We start from the raw sequence: 23,691 nt of genomic DNA on the forward strand, positions 1-23,691 counted from the left end.
TTTCATATGCAAAATGCAGCGCTGCATTCACTCCAAAGCTCTCGCTCTCTCTCTCTCTCGCTCGCTCGCTCCTTCACAGCAGAGTTCATTTTCGTCTAGCGCGATCTCCCACAAATTCCAACAGCCAACATGCCAATGCAGCAATAAATGAATGCCAGAGAGAGAGAGAGAGAGAGAGCGCGCGAGTGAGAGCGTGCTCTCAAAAATGAAGAGAGCCTGGGCTGCGGTGGTGGTTGATTGGCTGGGCAGAGCTGAGCACGCAACATGACGTGCTTAGCTAGAATCAGTCACATTGCGTCTGCGGCTCTGACAGCACGTCTTGCTCTGCTCCGCATTGCAACGTTTCGTTCCGTTTCGTTTCGCGGGCATATAATTTTGTTAACTCTACGGATTTTTTTTTTTTTTTGATTATACAAATTGTTTTTTTTTTGACTGTGTGAAAATAATTTTGGATATACGACTAAACGGGCTAACCCCATTACGAAACCAGCAAAATATTTGAAGCAAGGTAAAGATACGAAGACAAGTGCATTGTGATTAGCTATTAAAAATGCATTAAATATCTCGACCATGAAGAGGACCAAGAGCAAAGCGCAAAGAGTAATAAGAGGCAACTCAAGTGTTCTGTGAGAAATTTAATTATAAAACACCCCATACAAAAATCATCGCGATTTTTAATTCATTTCAATACGAAATGCATTCAAATTGTGCGCGTGCGTCACGTTTGGGTTCGCATATAGTATAGGGTATATATGGGGTATATTGCGTATGAATGTAGATCTATTTGAGCGAAAGAAAGTCTATGTTTGTATTGTCATATATTTCAAGTCAACTCATCTATTTGATTCGCATTAGCTAAGAATTGTTAGATCCCCTGTATCACATAGCATATAGATCATTTGAAAATCAATTTTCAGTTCAATTTTTCTCTCTATATATTCTGATGATATACATTATAACTATCCAGTTTAAAGTACTTTACATATCAATTCCGACTTGAATATCTTGTATAACTGCCTACGACAATTCTGTTCTCCCTGAAGATATCCTGATGAAATTTGACACTCGTGTTAGTTAAAGCTCAAGGTAATCCGCGAATCAATTGATAACCCAATCACTAGATTTTAACACCAAGTAGTTCCTAGAACAGTGGATGGGTCTAGGGTATTTCTGCTTCAGCAATGCTATGGTCGTCTCCCTTTATTTTTATTACTTTTATCGAGTTCCATCTGAAGTGCGCTTGAGCGCAAATCGAGGCGGGCAAATGCGCAAAATGCTTTTGCGCACTCTCGAGTGTTTTTGGCTCTTTTCGCGCGTCCACTCGAATCGCATTGCAAATGGCAAAAAACTGGCCGAGGGCAGAGCAAATCTGGCTCGGCTCGGGGCGCAGCTGGAAGCGGAATCTATCCAATTTCTCAGCTTCCTCCATTCATTCGATTTGGCTCGTTTTTTGCGCGCCTTCCGCTTTGCAGCTTTTGCGAATCCTTGCAAAAAAAAAAAAGGAAACTTGTTTCGCAAGTCGAGCGGGTTCTTGTTCTACTGCTATCCTTTCATAGACAATGGCAATTCAGGCCTAACTAGCCTGATCCTTCGTGCGCATCTCTAACCCGTTCCATCTACCTCTTCTCCTTCTTCTTGCAGACTTTTCGCACAGCTGCCAGAATGCTGAAGTGGGCTGTGAATCAGCCGCGTCTCTCCTACCTGGAGACTCAGCCAGACCAGGCAGAGGCAGCTGGAGGCCATGTGATCAGCAGCTACAGCGATTTCCAGCCAACTGCCACGCCTACGCCTATTGGCGCCTCTCGCATGAAACTGAAGCGACAATCGCTGCTCCACATCCAGATGCAGGCGGATGCGGATGCGGGCGACAAGGAGAATCAGTTGACCTCCACATTGACGTCGACGCCGCTGCCCGCTGCCTCGGCTGCTGCTGCCCCTCTGGCGCCGCGCTGCACGCCTCTGCTGCGGGACCTGAGCAACATCCTCTCGCCCCTGCACACGCCCCCCCTGAAGAGGACTGCCTATGCGTGCACGCTGCCCACCTTCGAGGCGGAGTACTCGCCCGGCCACCGGGAGAACAAGGAGCAGGCGGACAGCCAGCGGGGCACGCAGGACAACAGGATCATTCCAGGAGCGCTGCTGGCACTGCGTGGCATGGGCATCCCGGACAGCTACTTCGAGAAGCCGCGCTACCTGCAGCCAGCTGCCCCAACTCCTGCTCCTCCTGCTGCTGCTCCATCAGCTGCCCCCGTTGCTGACCAGACGACGCTCAGCTCTACCCAGATGGGCGACGTCACCTTGGAGCGCATGATCGATGCGATCCTCGAGAGCACGCGTAAAGCGCCATCTGCAGCGCCTCGTGCTCGCGCCCGTCCCCATCCCCATCCTCGTTCCCGTCTACGCCGCATCTCTCGCTCCCATTCTCGCTCGCGCCCCGCTCCACTCCCGCCCATCTCCACGAGCCACTCGCCCACCTATCGCCCCGCCTTCGATCCGGCCAGCGATCTGAGCGAGTATTGGCAGCCACCCAGCCATCCGGATGCGTACGAAGAGAGGGAAGTGCGCTCTCCCCAGCAGGGAGTGGGAGTGGGAGCGGGAGATGCATCTCTGTCTCTGGCGGGCAAGCGACGCTCTCTGCAGCAGCTGCGCAGGCAGCGCGTGGTGAGGCGCAAGCGGAAGATCGCCACGAAGATCTCGTCCAGCGTGCGCCACTCGGCGCAGAAGCTACTCGCGGCTGCGGCCCGATCTGCCCACAAGCTGCCCCATCCCCATCTCCATCCCCACGCACACTCGCACTCCCGAGCTCCTGGCCAGAGGCACATCAGCCCCGACAGCGGACACAACTCCACCAGCGACTGCGAACTGGAGCTGGAGATGGAGCTGGAGCTGCAGCATAAGGCGTTTGGCGACTGCGTCCTGGAGGTGGCGACCAAGCGACGGCTCAGCTTCTCCTTCCACGAGGAGCTCTTCGTGGAGCAGTGAACCTGGTTCCATTCAACTGAACCTTTGGCTGTCTCAAATAATATTAGCCCATTTTTTTTTGCTGTTGTTTTTTGCTCTTTGAATTTAGCGAAATTGTTGCTAAAAGCTTTCAATTGCCTTCTCCAAAATCACATTCCAATCTAAGACTTTTAATCTCTAATTAAAAATACTTCTTTTTTTTTATCGTAATAAAATTGCCAAGATTGTAAAAACATGTCAATTGATGAACTTATTGGTGTAAAAGAGAGAGTGGGAGGGGGAGAATGAAAGAAGAGTTGAAATGGAGGCATAATTGTTGAATTGTCGGAGGAGATGTCGTAAAGCCTCAAGCGAATGTTGTGGAAGCAGAAGATCTCTCGCAATTCTAATGTCTCACACACGTATGTTACACAAGATATATATTGATTTCATCACGATATATTCACTGAATGCAGAGTTCGCATAGACTGCTGCCTTACGTATGCCTCGAAGTTGGTATAAATGTTACGTTGAGGCTTAACACACATCTATGCCGAATTTCAGCTAGATACCTTCATGGAGTGCTGGGTTCGCATGGGCAGTTATATAGCATAAATATTGAGAGCGGGGTAAACCCACTTTGCATATTTAAGTATCTGCCCCTAGTTGAGGTTATGTTAACTTCAATTTAATTCATACACTTGTGAAACGCATAAAACACAATTGGAAATGGTGCGATCGGGAGCAGCCGACTGCACAATACTCGATCGGAATTAACAAGAATGTAAGGGCCTTGAAGGCGAATGGAAAGATGAGCAAACATTCCCAGATAGACAGCCGAGAGTAGAACAAGCTGAAGGAATACCAGCCTAGGGCAGAGGCAAATATATATGTAAATGGGAGGACCGAAAGAGAGACGGATTGATTGCAACTTGATTGACGGCTTGCTACATACGGAGAAGAAGAAGGGCTGAAAAGGACCGACACAGAATTAGAGTAGATAGCAGATAGCAAGGGCAAAGCCAATACGCCCATCTTGCAACTAGGCGAAGGAGCATGGAAGCCCTTTGTATTTGTAATATTTGTAGCATAACCGAAATCTAGGCTACAACAATTTGTTCATAAGCATAAAACGGAAGGGCGACTAAGCGGCGGTAGAGGCGAGCGCATAGATCGAGGTAAAGGTACGGTAAGGTACGTGAAAGTTGAGGTCGTTGAGCCACCCTCCGCTGAGCCGTCAGTTGTTGAATGCGTCTAGTGCATATCCTGTTGGTATCCTGCCAAGGCATTTACATGGCGTTTATCACACACCTGTGCCGCGGTAGAGGCCCGGCAGTGCCGGCCCAGGGCCTGGGTGGGTGAACGATTTGCATAAATTTGCATTCGACCAGCTACAAATGTGTGCGACTCGCAGGACACGCTAGCAGGATATATGTACATTGTGTTGGCTGTACTTACCGAGCACCGCCTTGCCATATCTCTCGCTCTGGCATTTCGAGCGCCAGCCAACCAGAACCAACTTATGCAAAAGGCAATATGGAACGGTAGCAGCAGCAGCAACGGCAGCTGGCCGAGATCCTGACTCCTGAAGGATGCAATTCAATGCAATGCGTGGGTCGTTAGCTTCTCGCTGACTCGCCTTAAATCGTCTATTAAAAATGCCTTCGAGTTGAATGCGCCTGCGCCCATTGTTGCCTTCTTCCTCCCTCGCCTCCGCTCCTTGCTCAATTGAGTTTCCTTTAGGGCACAGCAGCTGCCGTTGCCTCTGCCTCGGCCTCTGCTGCTGCTGCTGCTGCTGCTGCTCTGATTTGTCACATAAAAGAGTCGCAAAAGATCCTTCAGATCCTTGCGTCGGCGTCGTCGTCGTCGTCGTTCGCACACCTTGCACCAATTGCGCCAAAAAGGTGGAACAACTGAGAGTCGAGCAAGAAAAAAAGAAGCGGAAAACCAAGCGTCAGTTGAAGGTTGCTCGACTAGTAAATACCCTGCGAAACTACTTACATATAATCAGTTGTAAATCTACTTAAACTCCATAGCAAATAATTTGAGCTACAGCTCCTGAGCCAAGTAACTCTAGCTTAGAGATAGGGTATTCCAGAAGTCGTCGATTTCCTAAGTCGAGTTTGACTCCATGAGAGGCATACCCCGCTTGCCCATTCGCTCAACGTACAGGGTATCGCAAGGCAAGCAAATAACAAAACGAGCCCTGGGGACAGCTGTCGTCGCTTGTGAGGGAGTCTCACTCTGTCTGTGCGTGTGTGTGTGCTGTGTGTGTGCTTTGTGTGTGTGGCACGTGGCAAGGCAAGGCGTTTGCAAGTTCTCAAGTGTCTGGCAATTGGTTCAAGTGCTACCCAAAAATGGGTTAAGTGCCGGAAGCAGCAGCAACAGCCGCAACAGCAGCCAAATTGAAGCTGACCAAGCGCGAAAATGCAACAGAAACTAAAATCTATAGATATAATGCCCAAATACTTGAGAGAAACGAAAAGCGAAACTGAAGAAACATATTTATGTATATAATCTTACTCAAGACTAAGAGCTTGGTATAGGGGAGAATTCCCGAGTTTCTTGATTTAGACTAGATAGATTTGTGCAATGGAAATCGTAGATGAGGAACGTTGCGTAAGTCTCCTAGAATAGAGATCCTAGTATAAAGAGAGTGACATAGGAATCTAGAATAAGTATTGAAGATCGTTTAGCAAGGATTATGGAATGAAGATCGTAGCATAAGAGCTGTTGTAGTACAGTATAAAGATCTTAGTATAGATGTCTATCTCTATCTATCAGATATCTTAGTGTGAGAGGCATGGCATGCAGATCGCAGTAGAGGAAACATAATACAAGGATCACAATGAAGAGATCACGGCATGAGCAGCACTTCAGGCACTTTTCATCACAGATTCCAGCTGAAGATCAGGCAGAAGAGCGCGAACGCAGCTGAGCAAATGTGAATTGATAAAGATCGGCCCTGAAGGGGCGCTGCAGATAGCGTTGGGCAACTCAATCAATGTCAGACGGGGCAATGTCAGCAATTGCGACTGTCAATAAATGGAGCAGAAGGACGCAGGGCAGACAGGATCAAGCAAAGCGCACTGAGCTAGAGAGAGAGAGAGAGCAGGGGACAGTTGACTAATCCCAAGCGACGTGCGCGATAAGTTTCACGACGCCCAGCTGAAGGTATTTTCTATTTTGCCAACTATTTGTATTTGTTAAGAGAGAGAGTGAGAGCGAGAGAGAGAGAGAGAGAGAGAGCGAGAGTGAGAGCGAGAGGAAGACGAGACGATTAATCAAGGTGACGTGTGCGCATTTTTCGTGCCTCGGCTAACTTCGACTGTGGCTCGTCTCGGTTTTGTTTTCATTCTTCGGCTGCCAGGGGACATCTTGCCTTGCGGGCACACAGTTCGGGGTTTGTAGTTTTTGGCGCGGGAACATATCCTGCCCGACCTGGGCTGCGTCCTGATTGAGTTTTTGTCCTGCGCCGCTCTGCTTCTGTCCGAAATGCGAGCGCAACGTGTGAAATTGGATTTTCATTCAGTTTGTTGCTTACCTCTACCGTTTGCCTTCTCCTTCGACTGGGCAGAGCTGGCTGAAATATTAGCCAAAGAGTTCCTTTGTTGTACTCGATCGATTCGTATCAAAGTTTCTTAGCTCCTCGCTTAGACTTCCTCCGACGGCTTCTTTGTGCTGCTCTGCAGTTGCCCAAGATCGAATTAGGCGATCTGATTAGTGGAGTACGAAAAGGTGTGCGAGTAACTGTCTGTGTCGTAAGACAGATAAGAGTTAGCATAAAGAATAATGAACTTGGTATGAAGGTATGAATCGTCGAAGGAAAATCCTAGCACAGAGATAGATGCACAATGGGATCTATTATTCAATTACGCCAATCATCAGAGAGAGATCATATTCTTTATAAATCAAATACAAACTCTCTATTCAAGTAAGTGCTGAAAGAACTCGAACAAAAGACGCCCACGACCGTCCTGAGAGGCACTTCGATTGAGGCTTGAAGCGTTTCTTATTGCGTCAAGGGTTAAAGAAAGTCAAACCACAGGATCAAACGATTCAATCGATAAGCATTTGCATTTCAAAGCAATAGAGCAGGATAGAGAGAGAGAGAGAGAGAGAGAAAGTGAGAGGTAGAGGTATAGCTAGAGAGAAGGGGTTGTCCGGATGCTGTATGTTAATGTTGTTTGCATGAAAAACTTTGACACGGACAATGCCAAACGCAAAACTAATAGATACATTAATGCCGATCTCTGGCAGGATAAGCGAAGCGCACGGAGGCAATAAAAAAAGGTGCTCGGGTAATTAAAAATCGTTGCGGGTCAAAGGTGGTTGGCCAAGATGCTGAGATGCCAAGTTGTTTGCACTTCGGCTCAGATTCGGGTTTGGCTTTCGCTTAATTACTTTCCATTGGGGTTTACCGGTTCTCAGACACTTCAGCCCATCGCATTCAGCTTTACGGCCAGCAGTTTGTTTGCCTTAGGGCTTTTCTGATTGTGATTCGATAAACTTTTCGCCTGGGTTAACCCAGGCCTCAACCTCGAACGGACAAAAGTAAACACAATCTTGATCTGCTTTTCGTAACTCTATTAGGAAACGTCTACAATATCTCAAGTCCATTCAGCGGTGTCTCAATTAGGAAAATTACCCATTTCCTCGCATTTTCTCCACATCCAAATCATTTGTGAGGTATTTACTCACAATTATTCCGTAATGCCTATTGTTCACACTTTATAGCTCTCCCCCACTCCCGCTCTCTTCGCTCGGTTCACGTCTCTTGAGATCGAGCCGCAATGTTTACACACAAAAGTTGTCATAAGAAACGCATTAAAAAGTTCTTCTCCTCTTCCCGTTTCGTAGATTATTTGGCCAAAGTGCTCGTAAAACTCTATTGGGCCGGGCGCTATTACACGATTACCCAGTTGCCCGTTATACATAGTTACAGTTACAGGACTCGAGGATTTCTTCCCATTTTACGATCGGGCCGCAAAGTTTTTATGGCTCGCCCATAAATCGCGACAAGGATTCGGGACGTCGCGACATCTTTCATTGACATCCACTGAAATATCATTAAAATCGAGTGGCTGACTCTTCGGGGCGTGTGGCAGAAATTTAATGACACAAACACACACAAAGAAGGAGAAAGGCACACAAAGAGAGATGGAGAGAGAGGGAGGGAGAGGGAGGGAGGGAGGTAGAGGTGCAGCTTGAGCCCGCATCATCCCAGATGAATTCCGCAGTGCGAAAACGTTGGAAATGACTCGAAATTAGCGTATGCAGCGGCTCATTAGTAAAGTGCTGACGGTTTGGCTGCATTAGAGCGCAGAGCGTTGCCAGATTATGCAGGCCTGGTGGCTAGGCCCGATATAGAAGTAGCTGCTAGCAGTAGTAGTAGGCGTGAGCGACATCTATGGGCTACAGGGGTATTCAAAAGCATGCTTCAGATACAAAAGTATCCACAAGATACAAAAGTATCTAGAGTGCTCGATCACATTTGTAAAAACTATCTACAGATCATACAAAAGTATTTTTGAGATACAAAAAAGGATCTAGAGTGATCAATGAAACTTTTGAGAACTATCTATGAAATCTTAGCGTATACCTACAAAACAAAGCATCTTTAATAAGGTATCTCCAAGTTACTCAAGTGTCTATGGGTATCTATAAGAGAACTGTACTAAGTATGAGATATGGAAGGAACTATAAGATAGAAAAGTATCTTAAGCTCACAAGTGCGTATGTTTAAACATGTATATCTGTGAAATACCAAAGTATTATTTGGATGTAAATGTAGGCAGCACCGTCTCTATGATACAAATGCATCAACAGGACTTTGAAATTGCCTCCAGGTACAAAAGTATAAAAGAATACTAAGATATTGGTGCAAAGTATCTGCGAAATGTTTGAAAGAACCGAAAGATAGATAACTTGCATTAATATACTAGTCAATTATTCAGCGGTATCTATAAGGTTATGTCAGATCAGAAAACTTTTAAAGTTAATGCCTCTCTCTTTCTCTCTCTCTCTCTCTCTCTCTCTCCCTTCCTCCCTCTCTCTCTCTCTCCCTCTCTCTCTCTCTCTCTCTCTCTCACTCTCTCTCTCTCTGTCTCTCTCCCTTCCTCTCTCTCTCTCTATATATCTCGCTCTCTCTCTCTCTCTCTCGCTTACAAATGGAATACAAATGCCAAATTGTTTCTACTCCCACAAAACTCTGCTAAATAATCGAGCTCATTTCAACAGTTTCTCTTCTGGTTTGCTTGTTTTTCCGTTATGTGGAACCACTGTGCTGCTTGCGGCTTGAGGTCGCACCAGTGTGCCACTAAATTGAGTTGAGGTGAGGTCCTGGCTGGTCCTTCGAGATGCGGCTGCACCTGTCTTCGTCTTCATTAAGTGGCCTCGACGTCGAGCGGGTGTCCGAAAACAAAACGAAAAACAAGAAAATAAAATTCGTTGCTCTCGTTTAGAGTCATCGGCCGGCACTTGAGGCCGACCCGCTCGATAGGCAATCAATAGAGAGCCGGCCGAAGTGGCGGGGGAAGAAGAGGGGGAGATAGGAAGGCAGCGAGGTCCTTAGCGTCGGGACAAACGATCGTCAATCGTGGCGCGAACAGGTGCAAACGTTTACAGTTGCAGGCGTTGCCTCAGCTCTTCGCCTGCTCCACATTCGCTTCGATTGGAGTCCTGCGATCCACTGACTCCTTGAGCCTGTGGCCTGCTGCCGCATTTATGCATATTGAATAAGCCAAAGGCATCGAGGAGCGAAAGGATCCTAGCTAATGGACACGGCTCGACTCATAAATAAGTCTGAATCGGATCGGATTAAGTGCTGGGCGTAGCAAATGCGCTGCAAATGCCCGAAAGCTGCTGCCGCAACGGGTTCGCAAACGATCCTCAGGCGAGCAGCAGGTAGCTCCCGGGCCAATTAACAATGGGTCTTAGCAGCCAGTGGACAGGTCTACAAATTGTGAAAAACCGAAACGAATCGCCAAGCAAAATGGGAAAGGGTATTGCGCAAAGACTAATCCCAAGACGGAGCCCATGGCGAGGCGCGTGTCCGAGTGCCTGAATGAAAGTCTCTCTCATTGAGAGAACTCTTTGCTTAGATTAGTTAGTGTAAACAAAGAGAGAGAGAGAAGAGGGAGAGTGAGAGTGGGAGAGAAATAGAAAGCAGTTGGAAGGATGAAAGAAGGAAAGGAAGAAGGTGGAAAACGAGAGAGGCAAGTAGAGAAACTGAAACTATGAGAATAGAGAAAGCTGAACAGAGTGAGAGAGAGAGAGCGATAGAAAATGAGAAAAAAAATACAGGATGAATCGAATTAGTAGAGAACGGAAAGCCTGAAAGAGAGAGAAAGTGGGAGAGGAATGTAAAGATTAAGAAAGATAGGGGAGATGTTGAGAGAGCAAGAGATAAAGAGAGAGATAGAGAGAGAGAGAGAGAGAAAGCGAGAAAGTGCTTAAATGTGAGTAATCTATGAGCATAGAATTATAGAAACTACAGGAAAGTCTTTGAACTAACTTTTTCAAGGAGAAGTATACAGAAATTGCTTGAAATGATTATTTGACTCTGAGAAATAAAAAATACACCAAGAGCTAGTAAATATATTAAAAGTATAAGTATGTTCTATAGAGCTTTGAGGCTGCACTTTCTGTCCGTTTCTCTAGCTCTCTCTCTCCCGCTCTTTCTCTCTCTCTCTCTTGCTCGCTCTCTTTCTGCTTCATTCTCTCTCAGTATCTATTGCCTTAGCAGTTGCAGAGATCCTGCCTAAGGAGCTGACTGTGTCGAATGTCGAATGCCTTCACTCTTGTTTCTCGAACCCGTTTTGTTGTTGTTGTTGTTGTTGTGTTTTTTTTTTTTTTTTTTTGGTGCGCATTAATTGCCCGACCGTCAGTTGCGTTTTTATCCCATTTCTCGTTTGCGACTGGATTTGGGACACTTTTGCTAGCTGGCAAACATTTGCTTAGCACCGAGTGTTTGTGCTGGCAATCAAGCAAGCCGATTGCCCTCTCTCTCGCTATCTCTCTCTCTCTCTCTCACTAGTAAGTCTAGCTCATTAATCAAGCTAGACCACCGTAGCCAGTATTCCAGTTTCGATCTTATGCTAATGCCAAGACGAAGTCAAAGTCACAGTCGCAGTCGCAGCCAAAGTCGACATCGTCGACATCGAATTCGAAGTTCTCTGCCAGCAGCACCTGCAGCGTCGCCCCCGCAGGTGTTGTCGGCCCGCACGCTGGGCATTTACATAGACAAGCAGAAAGGCGCGTGCCTGTGCGCAGGATCAGCCGGATGAGCTGGATGAGCGCGAGCTGCTCGAGGATCAACCTGTCAGGCAGTCACAGCTGCCGCTGCCGCTGACGTTTATGCTAAGTAGCTCCAGTCCCCAGTCGCAGATCCTGTTCCTTTTCCTTCGCGCGCTGCGCCTGCTTCTTCCACTTGCTGCACTTTTATGTTGACATCTCATCGACCCTCATCAAATGCGTCGATTTTAATGTTTTTCTCATTTTTCACGCGCATTTTCCGCCTGCCAGCCCGCCAGCCTGCTGACCAACTGGAAGCCAGGAAAAGGGTTGCAAGCGAACCTTCGCTTCATCCATCTCCTTCCCTCTGTCCATCTCGGTCTGTCTGTCTGTCCAGTTTTTCCCATTGTTTGTTTTTCTAAACGGTCAGCATTGCGACACGTGTCATGTGCTTTTCCTTGGCTCAGTTTTGCATGCCTCTACCCTGTAAAATGTGTGTAAAGGGTTGCTTAGACCTCAGACTATATAGAACGTGTTTAATTTGAATGGAATGCCAGGGTATCTACAAGTCAATCAATAGACTAAAATCGCCCTGTAGTCATGATTTACTTCATAGGGTATCTGGGCGCCAATCAACCAGGAACACCAACCAGGAATACGCCTTGCAAAGGTCATTTTATATACGACAGATATTCAGTAGATTTGCCAGAACTGACTTAGCAATTTACTGGGTATCTGCTAGTCAGTCAGTTGTGAAAGTGTGCCAAAAGCCTTGGCACATTCTCGATACTTCACAGTTATTTGCAGATCAGAGAAACTCAACTGGAAATCACGCCATTTGGTGGGTTTTCTTACTTTACAGGGTATCTGCTAGTCACACTGCCATGCGCACTTGTCACATTTGCCGCTGGTCAACCCTCGAAGCGAATTGTTTTGACACTTTGATTTGATGCGATATGAAAGCGAATGCAATGCATAAATCATAAGGCAAACCTCAGGGCGTGGTGGGCCATGGTCAAGCCGAAACAAAGCCAAATGACGGATAAACAGAAGAGGAACAAAGGAAGGACAGCAAAGGAGAAAGACAGAAAGCAAGACGGGCGATAAGCAGCCAATATGCAATATGGACAGCAAAAAGTCGCAATGTTTGGACAGTGCGACAAAAGAGAGAGAGAGAGAGAGAGAGAGAGAGAGAGGAAGAGGGAGAGAGAAAAAGCTGTGAATCAAGTTGGCGGCAAATTAATTTGTTGAGCAGCCGTCCCAAGTGGGAACCGGGCGAACGGCAAACGGGCAAACGGGACAACTGCCGCGGCTGATCTATCAAACTCATTTGACAGTTGGGACCTACCCTAGGTTCCTTCGTTCTATGTCACGTCGTGGCAAATGCTCGCTTTTCCTCGGAAAAACTGATAGACATAGCTGATGTTGTTGTTGTTGCTGCTGCCGCTGTCGCATCTTCTGGCCTCATTTGCATTTAACCCCTTTGAGAGACGCAGCGGGACATCTTCGAGTCGTCCTCGACTTGATTTCGTGTCCTTTGCGTTGTTGTTTTTATTAAAAATGAGAAAATTGTCGAAAACAATTTCGGCTCTTTTTCCCAACTATTTTTCCACTTTTCACTCTTCACTTTTCGCTTTTCGCCTTCCGTGCGCTTTCAGTTCAATTAAATATGCAAATTGCTCGCCGATGATGCTGCACAATTGTCAACCGACGGCGATCGTTCCCCACGTGATTTATTTCCCAAAACGGGGCACTTCAGGTTTCGCTTAATTAACTAATTGCTTTTGCCAGAGAGATAGAGAGAGATAGAGAGAGATAGAGAGAGAGAGAGATAAATAGAGAGAGAGAGAGAGAGAGAGAGAAGGTGAACGGGAGATGGGAGTGGGGGGAGAGATCATTAAAGATTTATGAAAGTAAGTATGTAGAAGAGTGGGAACCATATTTACTTTACACTGACTGAGATTGAAGAAGTAGAAGACTAAGACAGACACAGAGAGACACAGAGAACGAGAGAGAGTGAGAGAAAGAGAGAGAGAGACAGAGAGAGAGTGGGAGAGAGCAAGAGAGAGCAAGAGAGAGTGGGACAGAGAGAGATAGAGAGAGAGTGAGAGAGAGTGGGAGAGAGAGTGAGAGAAAGAGAGAGAGAGACAGAGAAACAGAGAGACAGAGAGAGAGTGGGAGAGAGCAAGAGAGAGTGGGACAGAGAGAGATAGAGAGAGAGTGAGAGAGAGTGGGAGAGAGAGAGAGAGAGAGAGAGATAAGTATACTAATGTATCTTAATGTATCTTAAGAGGCAAAACGTATCTATAATATGCATTAGTATTTGTAAGATACAAATCTATTAACAGCATATAATAGTATCCTTACCATGTAAAAGTATCAAGATACAAAGTATCTCTAACATGCAAAAGCAGGATCTGCATAGCAGTAGTGTATCTGCCAAATGGAAAAGTATCCTTAAGATGTGAACGCATCAACAACATGCAAAAGTATCTTCAAGACACGATCGTAAAACATAAAAAAAATATCGAAAAGATACCCAAGTTTTTTCAAGATACAAATGTATCTTCTATAAAGAAAGTACATGCAAGATATGATAGTATCCCAAAAGCAACAAAATATCTCAGAGATACAAGCATACCCATAGTTTCTAAGGTCTCCCAGTTTCCATAGACAAATCAAGCATTCTCAAGACACAAATCTATCCATAAGTGAATCTGTTGAATATGCAGAAAGTATCCTAGAGATACTCTGTACAGGCTATGGACCAAATGTACTTCCCCAGTGGATAAATATTTTGTACTTCAGTTACGTAAGAGATTTCATTTAATTGAAAAATTCAAACTTCACTGAAATAGAAAATTTGATAGAGTTTTCTTTAAGCTTTTCTCTCAAGTGCCTCTGAATCCCGTGCGAGAAATAAAAAAACACAACGCTAAGAAACGAAAAGTAAGCATGAAATCTGTAATTTCCGAGCCACTGAGCTGTAGTCGTCCACATCCTCAACGCCGTCGTCCTGCCGACAGGATGAAGGGCTGCAGCCAGAGAGGACAAAGCAAAAAAAGCAGAGCAAAATTATATATATTCGTCTGGCGAACGTAAACTAAATAATTACAAGGCACGACGGCAGCGCAAACAAAAACAAGGTGACGCAAGACGGACGACACCCATGGCTCCGGGTAAGTGAAAAGGACCCAGCCGCACCCAAGCTGCACGCAGCGCGCAAGAGAGAGAGAGAGAGAGAGAGAGAAAAAACTAAACCAAATTGAAATTGAAATCGAAATTGAAAATGAAAATCTACGTGTAATTGCAGCGACTACAAAGCAGACAGCAAAGAAAAAAAAGAGAAAAAAAAGTAGAGCATGTCCTTGCCGTGTGTCCTTGTTGTGAGGGGTGAGCAGCCTTAAAAAATTGCTGCTTTCTGCCGACACTTTTTTGTGGGTTGTACCCTTTCTGGCCTTGGGAAAGTCGCGGCTGCGCTTTCTTTTTCGCTTCTCTATTCTTTCTCTTGTTCCCTTTCTTTGCTTGATTAGATTTGATTTGTGTTATTTGTGGCATTTCGCTACTCGAGGGGCTCTGCGCTCTGCGCTCCGCTCAGCTAGGCCTCGTCCTTCGGCGGGCTACATTTAATTTCTAAATTATTGTTGCGCCGCTGTGCGCTGGGCGTGGCACTGGATCGTTTCGTATTTTTGTTTTGATCAGTGCGAAATTATAGAAATTAACCAGCACCGGCACCAGCACCAGTGTTGGTAAGCGCCACTACTGCGTCGCAGCGCTGCTCCTTGCGAGCTAATGAGGCAATTTAAATGCTAATTCTCATACTTTAAGCGCACTCGACAAAAATATCAAATTTTAATCCAAAACATGTCGCTAACGGGGGTTGGGGGTGTCCCGCTACTGTTCATCTCTCTCTCTCTCTCTCTCTCCCAGTCTGTGTCTGTGCTTGTGCCTGCAGCATCAGGGTTGGGCTTACAGCCATAAATATTGCATATGAATATGAATATGAATATGAAAGCTAATTTGAATATTCAAATGGGAAAAAGTTGAAAGCAACAAAACGTTACGTACAATTGGCTTGAGAGAATCGCATAGAAGAGCGCATCATTACAGATGCATTAGCTTGATAATTGTTGCTATGGGGATTAAGAGAGCTTAGCTAAGCGCGTCAATCCTATGCGAATATAAAATCTGTGCTCATAGAGGTGTTGTATTAGCCAATGTATCTTAACTGTGCAGAAGTATATATAAGGTACATGAGCATATAGCTGAAAGATACAAAAGTATCTGTGCAGCTTCGCTTCGCATGGGGAAGTCCTTCAGATACAAATGTCACAAGATACAAAAGTATCTTTTATCTTTACTCATTGAGGTGTTGTATTAGCCAAGGTGCAAAAGTATCTATAAGGTACAGGAGCATATAGCTGAAAGATACAAAAGTATCTGTGTAGCTTCGCTTCGCATGGGGAAGTCCTTCAGATACAAATGTCACAAGATACAAAAGTATCTTTTATATAGCAAGCCCAAGCCACAAGATACAAAGATAGTATTCTATGATAGATTGGCTTTGTCCTTTGCATAAACAACTATCTTTCGCTGAGCGAGCTATGATGTGTTGCAATATGAACCGTTAGATGCGCATGGCAATGGCATCTGTGAGATACAAATGTAGCTCTAAGCACACGCGGCGTTGGCCCTACGCAAACACACAAGTTCTGCATGGTTCATTGTTGTTGACTCGGCCATTCAATTCAACTCAGCTGAATTCAATTGAATTGAACTGTGAATAGAAGTGAATAGAGCTTTGCCTCCACCATCTCCCCCTTTCGTGACGGATGTTTTCAAACATTTTCCGAGCATGTCAGCGTGCGTTCATCTCCGCATTTCTTTTTTGTTTTTTCTGTTGTCTATTTGTTTTTTATATTTTTTGAATATTTGTGTTGGCCGCGTTTGGTCAGCGCCAGCAACAACAATGGAAACGAGAACGCGCTGCCTAAACAAACAAAAGCTGCGCGGCTGCTGCGAGCGCGTGCGCGTGCGCGACTTCAGCTTCAACCTGAAAACGGGGCCAAACAAAAGGGAAAGTGGAAAGTGCAGAGCGGAAAAACTGACCGCACGCGAGGTCAGCAGCTGACTTTGCATAAAGGCAAAAGGCAAAAGGCTTCCAGCCTCTGCACAAATTCAATTTCATATTTTGTTTACTTTGATAAATGGGCGGGGCACGCTAAGCTGCGACAATGGGCGGCGATTAAAGTCATAATTTCGGGGATTAAGTTTTCAGCTTTCAGTTTCAGTTTTTTTTGGAAGCAACCAACCGAGCACTCGAACACAGCGGGTCACGAACTACTTGCGGTTATATATATACATACATATATGTATATACACACATATATGTATATACATATATTTCGGAAATTATAACGAATTATGACATATTAAGATTTATATTTATGGCACAAAAGGACTTTTTGCCCGCGAGAGCAGCGAGAAGCGAGAAGCAAAGAAAAGGAAACTGCGCACAGGAGGCGACCGCAAGATGAGAGGCGCCTTCTCACCTTCGCGCTGCAGCCTCCTGCGCCTGCTCGAATTTCAGGGCGCAGAGTCTTGGACAACAGGCAAAGGCAAAGGCAAAGGCATTGGCACAGCTGTTGCCTGGGCGAGTCCTTGCGCCGTTTTGTGTGTCTCTCGCACAGTTGCCTCGCGCTGCGTATTATGATTTCATATATATATTTTGATTTATTGTTTTGCTTATATTGTTTTGCAATACATTCAGGTATTTCGCATTTCGTATTTCGGTTTCATTTTTTTTTTTTGGCAAATGCCTTTCGCCTTTGTTGTCCTTGCGGCGCTTGTCCTTGCCATTGAGTCTGTTCGCCGTGCGGTTTCTGCTTTCTGCAATATTTATGTTAATTTCGACTCTCAACGGTTTCTGCCAAGTCAGTAGCTAATGGCACATTGAATCCTTGACTCTCGCACATCCTGTGTAGAGGCGTCGCATTGTTTGGGAATGTTTGACTGCATCGCATGAAGAGCTGAATATATTATAGGAATATTATCTAATATATTATAATTATATATTGAGAATAAATATTTAATAACTCATAAGCGAAGTTTCATTAAGAAAGGGTTCGTGTCTTGGCTTAGTCGAGGACACGTTCACAATAGATCCAACATCTAGGCACCTAGGTGTAGTCTAGACAACAACCACACACTCCAGTTGGTCTAATAAGAATTCGTATTTATTGTGGGCTTCGCATTTCAATCAACATAAAAACTGTTGCCTACTTTTGCGCGCATTGGATATGAAGTACACGAAAACGTTGCCTGCTTCTGTGCGCAGCAAGCCTAGCGCGGACAATAGCTGCGCACAGAAGCAGGCAACGTTTTTGTGTACTTCATATCCAATGCGCGCAAAAGTAGGCAACAGTTGTTATGTTGATTGAAATGCGAAGGCAACAGTCGGTATTTGCGACAGCTTATATGCCCGCGGCCATTATGTACAGCGTATACTCCCATTTCCATTAATTTCAATGGTTTTTTTTTGTATTAAATAATTTTTATTTATCATAATTTTATAATATAAACTTTGATCTTTTACAAAAGTGCGTTAATATAAGTATTTAGCGAGATTCGTGCTAAAAAAAAAATATATATGTATGTATATATAATAGGGGATAATACACAATATAATAATAATCATATACATATGTATATAAAAATGTTAATAATGAACATGACTTTTCTTATGGCAGGCCGCAGACGCCTTCAAAACTTGCACACACACACACATCTAATATATATGTATATATGTATATATTTGCATATAAGATGCCATATAGTATCTGCTATAATGGCCTTCCGCTATATATATAGCTCTATATAGCAACATTAACTATATTTCTCTTCATTCTTCGTCTTCTCCTTCTTCTGAGCACAATCAAAAATGTTTGTAACTTGTCTTTAGAGTTAGCTTTATATATAGTTAGTTAATTATTTTTGCTTGCTTGCTGTAAATTGTTGTTGTCGCTTTCTTCAACCGCTTCAACTTTCATTAGTTTACAAAATTTGGTGATCTGCAGCTATATAGAAAAGCATATAGCTTATGGTATAACAAAAAGTGTGAGAAATCAAATTGAGGGGGGGGGAGGAATTCTTCTTGACTACTGAGCTGAGGCGTCTACTGTCTAGTGTCTGTCGACTGTCTACTGTCGCCTCACTGTGCGCTCCCGCTCCCTGCCGCTCTCCTCGCGCTGCAGACGCGGCGGCGAGTTCTGTCCGCTGCCCGGCGCAGCTCCTCCACCGGCTCCGCCTCCGGACGCTGAGCCATTCGAAATGCGCGCTTTGCGCGAGCGCTTGAACTTGGCCATGTCCTCGCCAAAGACGTCGCCGGTGCGCAGCGCCGAGATCAGATCATCGAATTCGCCCTTGTTGTCGCTCTTGGTCAGCGAATCGCTGCCCGAGCCGCTGCCATTGCTGGCGGACTTCAAGCCCAGATTGCGGGCGACGCTGCTCATGAGTCCGGTTTTGTTTTTGCGCTCGATGGTGCGTTTCTTCAGCTCGGCCTCCTGCTTGGCACGCTTCTCCTCCTCCTCCTGGCGGCGCCGGAAGCTCTCGTTGTCGTGTCGCGCCTCCGCAAATGCGGCGAGGAATGAATCGAAGATGCCAAAGAATTCGTCCGGCTGCAGCACTGAGCCATCCTCGCCAAAGAGTCGCACGGCCCGATCGAAACGCGTCTTCATGTCCTGGAATTTATCCTCGAGCTCCGCGAAACGCACCGAGGCCTGAGCATGGAATTCGCGCATCACTGGCAAGAACCGATCGCCCTGCTGTGCGGGGCCCGAGCTGCGATGGAACTCGATCTCACGCGCCACATCCGCCAGGCCCGTGCGCAGCATCTGTATATCCTTGTCCATCTCGCCGAGAGACACCTTGGACGCCTCACGCACATGCGGTATATCGTCCTCCAGCTTGAGCAGATCCTTGAACTTCTTCTCGATCACCTGCACCAGATAGTGCAGCAGTGTGGTGCCCTTGGCAGCGCTCGACTTGGTGTCCGCCAAGCGGTTCAGCGAGGCGAGCCTGAAGCCCGACGCGTTGCCGCGTGCACCCCGGTTCATATAGTTGCCTGATGGGGAAAGAAACCGCATTAGGATCTACAAGACTTGAGCTCAAAGCCGATCTTACCCAGTGCCAGGACCAGCTCGAGCAGCTTGCGCAGGCGCCGCGAGCGTGCCACCTCCCGGGAGGCCTCCATGACGCTGGTGATGCGCGGTATTAGATCGTTCACCGTCAGCATGAAGCGCTTCTTGTAGTGCAGACTCTTCAAGCGCTGCTCATAGTGCGGAATCCTACAGTGGCAGGGGACGACAGAGAGAGGGACGAGAGAGATATTAGCTTTGGCTTTGCAATGGTTTATATATAGATACATAGATAATGTCGTATGAGGGCTATCGAGGACAACTGACGCGAGTCACTGCCTACAGCTCATGCCACCACTCACTTGGATATCTCATAGAGAAAACGATCCGCGCGTGCCAGCGACTCAATGTCCTCGCTGTGCTCGTCCAGCAGCGCCCGCTCCTCGGCAGACGGCGTGAACTTGAGCAGCTGCTCGACCATGTCCAGCGCCAGCTGCTCGTTGCTGTCCATGGAGAGTATGGCTCTGTAAGGGAAATGAGACACCGATCACTCGAAGCTCCTGGACCACCCAGACGGCCTCGCACTCACTTGGATATATCCATGTCGCTCATCTTGAGCTTGCTCAGCAATATCGTGCAGTTCTGAGCGCGCCGTCCATCGATGACGGAGAGCACCTTCTGTTTGTTCTTGCCAGAGACACGCAAGTCCTCATATGAGCCATCGGTGGTCTGTGAATTGAGAGAGAGAGAGAGAGTTGAATAGATTAATGAACAATTTTATATGGAACGGGCTAAACGGAAGAGATTCCTCTTGAGGTTTCCCTCTCCCTCTCCCACTCCCGCTCACACTCGGGACACTGACCGATACGCCATTCTTCTGATAGGCCGAGAAGAGCTTGTCTATGCTCTCGAGCTCCATGTTGTTGTAGAGCTTGCTTTCGTCCAGCTCGCTCCAGACGGTGCCCTGGAGCTTGGCATCGGGCAGCTTGGACCAATTGAAGCTCTTCAATGGATTCGCTGGCTGTGGCACGTTCTTCTTTGGCAACTCCACTTTGGGTGGTGCTGGAGCTGCAATAGATGATTCGCATTGAGCATTTCTCTCTCTCTCTCTCTCTCTCTGTCTCTCTCTCTCCAACTTACCCATTGTTGGCGTCATGCTGGGCGGCGGTGGTGGCGCGCCGGGACAGGGCGGCGGTGGTGGCGGCAACATGGCTGGCGCCATTGGCGGCGGTGGCGGCGGCACCGCCTTTATCGGCGGCGGCGGTGGCGGCGGCGAGACGGCGCCGTTGCAGCCAGTGAGGCCGGCCACCTTCTGGTCGTCGGGTATGCTGCCCTCGGTGACGAGTCGCTCGAGGCGAGCGCGCTCCTGTTGCTCGGACTGCAGGCGGTGCTGCAGATCCTCGGCCTTCATCTCGGCGGTCTGGGCGCGCTGCACGGCCTGCGAGTGCTGAGCGGACTCCTTCTCGAGGCGCTCGCGCATGCGCGCCAGGCTCGTCTCGAGGTCCTCCTTCTCCTGCATGCGCAGGTCCAGCTCCTGCTCCTTTTTGGCCAGCCGCGACTGCACCTCGAAGTTCTCGCGCTCCAGCTCGTCGGCTCGCTTGCGCGCCTGCGTCAGCTGCTCCTCCTTGACCAGCAGCCGCACCAGCTTGTTGACGTCGATTTGAAGGGGCGCCACGTCCGGATCGTGCACGGGCGACTCGCTGGCCAGCTTCAGCTGCTTGCCGGGGTCATCGGGGTCGCTGATCAAGTCGCTGCTCGGACGCTGCTCCACCTGCAGCACAATCTGCTGCACGACGCGGTCAATCAGCAGCCAGTGCTCCGTGCAGTGGCCAGTATCTGGAAGGAAGGACAAACAGAAGGGCTCCATCAGCTGTCAGAGGGAGTTGCTCCCGCTTCACTTACAGGGCAGCAGCAGCATGTGCTGGAGGAGCGAGAGCATGTGCGGGTAGGCGGGCGAGTGGCTCAGCTTGCGGCGCAGCAGCTCAAACATGGCGCCTGCGCTCTTGGTGTCCACATGCTCCTCGTTGAAGCGGCGGGCGAACTCCTTCTCGTCCTCGGCGCGCACCATCTCGAAGAAGTCCTGCAAGGGCAAACGGGGCAAACGGGATTAGTCCCCAGCTGAAAGGGCCGCCGATTGGCCTTGACTTACCAAATGTCTGTCCAGCGTCTCGTTCTCGTGCGTGCGCAGCTTGTCGATGACCGGCTGGATGCCCAGCATGAGGAATTCGTAGCGCAAGTGCAAGCGGAACTCGAGGTTCTCCTGGCCCGGGCCGTAGTTGAGCACCGCGTTCACGAACGACATCAGGGCCGTCTTCAGGTTGACATTATCTCGGTAGGCGTACGTCGAGCGGTCCAGGTCGTTGACTATGCTCTGGAAGCGCGTGCGCTCCGTGGCGAACTCCTGGAAGTGCAGCATCGCCTGCAGCACCTTGCGATGCCCGCCGGGCACCAGGCAAACCGCGCCCAGTATCTCCAGGGCCGATATCTTCGTACGGATGTTATCCGCGGCCAGCGAGCGGGCGATTGTGTCGATCGCCGTCGGATGGGCGAGCACATGGGCGCGGCCCATCGAGTTGTTCATCAGCGCCTTGATGCAGCCGATCAAGCTGGTGTGCAAGGAGCTGTTCGCCACGCGTATGTCCAGCTGGAGCAGGAGATTCAACAGGGCCGGCAGCCCGTCCAGCTCCACGAAGCGCAGCACAAAGCTGTGCGTGGAGGTGCGCAGCGCCGTCTTCAGTGCGTCCACAAAGGCGGCGTGATTGTCCATGCGCGAGTTCAGCTCGTGGCTGGGCGAGTCCTCCGGCGACAGGGAAACGTGCACCACCAGCTCCTTCAGGCGCTCTATGTAGTGCTCGGCGGTCGGCGGTTGGGTAATGGCGGCTGCATCGGGCCCATCATTGGCGTCGACGGGCAGCTTGCGCGAGCAATAGATCTGCCACTTCTTCTGGGCGGGCAGGCTGAGCATCGCCTCCTTGTTGGGCGCCGTCAGGTCCAGCTCCTCGACCAGCTCCGCGAACTTCGTGTCCAGCTCGTCCACCGACGGCATGGGCTGTGTGGGCGTGAGGGTCTGCAGCGTGAACTCGCCCTCCACCACACATATCTCCGGTGGCTCGTCATCCTGCAAGAGACGACGCATTACTTACGTATTACAGCCCTCAAGCGACCGGGGGCCGTTAACAGTGCAGAACCAAATGTGAAAGACACAAAGCCCCAGACATGGGGCAACCTTCTGAGTTGCATTGAAATTGAAATTGAAATTGAAATGCTTGTAATCGATCCAGCGCCACGGGGGCCTAGACTGGCGCTAGTTGCTCGTGCCTAGTGCTCAGTGCTCTGTGCGCTGTTAGTCGGTTCCACTTCAGATTCTACGAGCTAATGTGGTTCTTGTGTTCGCCTATTGCGTCTTAGCTCGACTGCAACCAGATCTAGAGTAGGCTTGGGCAAAGGTATGCACTGAAACGTTCTAGTTCAGCCGCCACTCGATCTAGAGCCGAGACTTGGAACTACCTAAGCTGGTGCTTGGCATGGGAGTGAGAGAGCAAGGAGTAGCATAGCTAGGAGACCTCTAAGAGTCTTGGCTTGACAGAGAATAGGATGTCACTGAGAGTAAATATGAGAATATTTGGTCATAAGCCACAGAACTAGAGTAGTTCATGGTCTCCGTCTATCTCTTTCTCAATGAAGCTTCCTCTGTATTGTCTCCTCTTGCTACTTCTCACTCTCTCACACTCTCCCTCTTTCTCTATCGCTCCTTTATTGCTATTTTCATTCCCTCTTTTCTTTCTCTTGTTTTCAACACTTCTCTTTTTCGTTTTTTCCTAGCCTGTCTCCATTTTCTGAGTCTCTCGATCTCTCTCTCTCTCGCTCTTTCTTGCTCTCCCTTTCACTTCATCTCCTCTCTATCTGTCTCCTTCATTTTCTCTCTCAAGTAAAAACTCATGTAAGCAGTCTACTCTTATAGTTTCCCTCAAGTCTTCTTCTGTTTCCTCTCATTTTCTTTTCTCCCTCATCCTATCTGTTTGTGTCCGTCTCTTTCTCTGCCTTTTGACCTACCTTACGCTACATCTTCATTTACCTACCAACTGTCAACCATCTGCTCCCCCTTCAGAAACATTCAGCATAGTTACAGCGCCCTGATTGCTCTTTCACCCGTTGCAAGAGCTCTTCAGGTTCTTAAGACTAAGTGCGCTCGACACAAGTTCTGTTGGTTTAGCTAAGCACCTGAGACAACATTATTTTGTGCCGCTGCTCCCTCTCGATATCGAAAGCTGTTCGTTTTATTCTTTCACTTCAAAGTTTGTATACCCTGCTTTCACTGAGAATGCATTTCGAAATGGGAAATGGACAGTGGAAAGGAACCTATGCCTGTTATAACACTAAA

The 23,691-nt window shown here is 47.7% G+C and overlaps 3 protein-coding genes across 3 annotated transcripts in view; 1 reads left to right on the plus strand and 2 right to left on the minus strand.

Moving 5' to 3' along the window:
• The first annotated feature begins 285 nt into the window (after positions 1 to 285).
• LOC115565601 (uncharacterized) lies at positions 286 to 3,196 on the plus strand. Its single transcript, XM_089264514.1, has 2 exons — positions 286 to 508; positions 1,642 to 3,196. The coding sequence occupies exon 2, from the start codon at positions 1,663 to 1,665 to the stop codon at positions 2,980 to 2,982; it is 1,320 nt and encodes a 439-aa protein (XP_089120640.1). The 5' UTR covers positions 286 to 508; positions 1,642 to 1,662; the 3' UTR covers positions 2,983 to 3,196.
• Positions 3,197 to 9,026: 5,830 nt separating this feature from the next.
• Positions 9,027 to 23,691, minus strand: part of LOC108656829 (zinc finger FYVE domain-containing protein 1) — an 89,439-nt gene continuing 74,774 nt past the window's right edge. Inside the window, exon 9 of the transcript XR_016197296.1 lies at positions 9,027 to 9,063. The gene's annotated coding sequence lies outside the window, so the exon portion shown is untranslated. The remainder of the gene's footprint in view (positions 9,064 to 23,691) is intronic.
• DAAM (disheveled-associated activator of morphogenesis-like protein) overlaps positions 17,707 to 23,691 on the minus strand; it is a 33,893-nt gene continuing 27,908 nt past the window's right edge. Inside the window, exons 3-10 of the mRNA XM_089263368.1 lie at positions 21,460 to 22,428; positions 21,213 to 21,390; positions 20,451 to 21,146; positions 20,173 to 20,378; positions 19,900 to 20,039; positions 19,673 to 19,834; positions 19,357 to 19,520; positions 17,707 to 19,297 (exon numbers count right to left, since the gene is read on the minus strand). Of these exons, the coding sequence (XP_089119494.1) occupies positions 18,375 to 19,297; positions 19,357 to 19,520; positions 19,673 to 19,834; positions 19,900 to 20,039; positions 20,173 to 20,378; positions 20,451 to 21,146; positions 21,213 to 21,390; positions 21,460 to 22,428 (3,438 nt within the window). The 3' untranslated portion in view covers positions 17,707 to 18,374. The remainder of the gene's footprint in view (positions 19,298 to 19,356; positions 19,521 to 19,672; positions 19,835 to 19,899; positions 20,040 to 20,172; positions 20,379 to 20,450; positions 21,147 to 21,212; positions 21,391 to 21,459; positions 22,429 to 23,691) is intronic.

This window comes from Drosophila navojoa, chromosome X, assembly GCF_054131105.1.
Source record: "Drosophila navojoa isolate 15081-1374.11 chromosome X, UAZ_NAV_1.0, whole genome shotgun sequence".
Lineage (NCBI taxonomy): Eukaryota > Metazoa > Arthropoda > Insecta > Diptera > Drosophilidae > Drosophila > Drosophila navojoa.

Excerpts from the sequence above, each read along its gene's own strand:
- LOC115565601 (XM_089264514.1), top strand. The coding sequence starts at position 1,663 with ATGCTGAAGTGGGCTGTGAATCAGCCGCGTCTCTCCTACCTGGAGACT.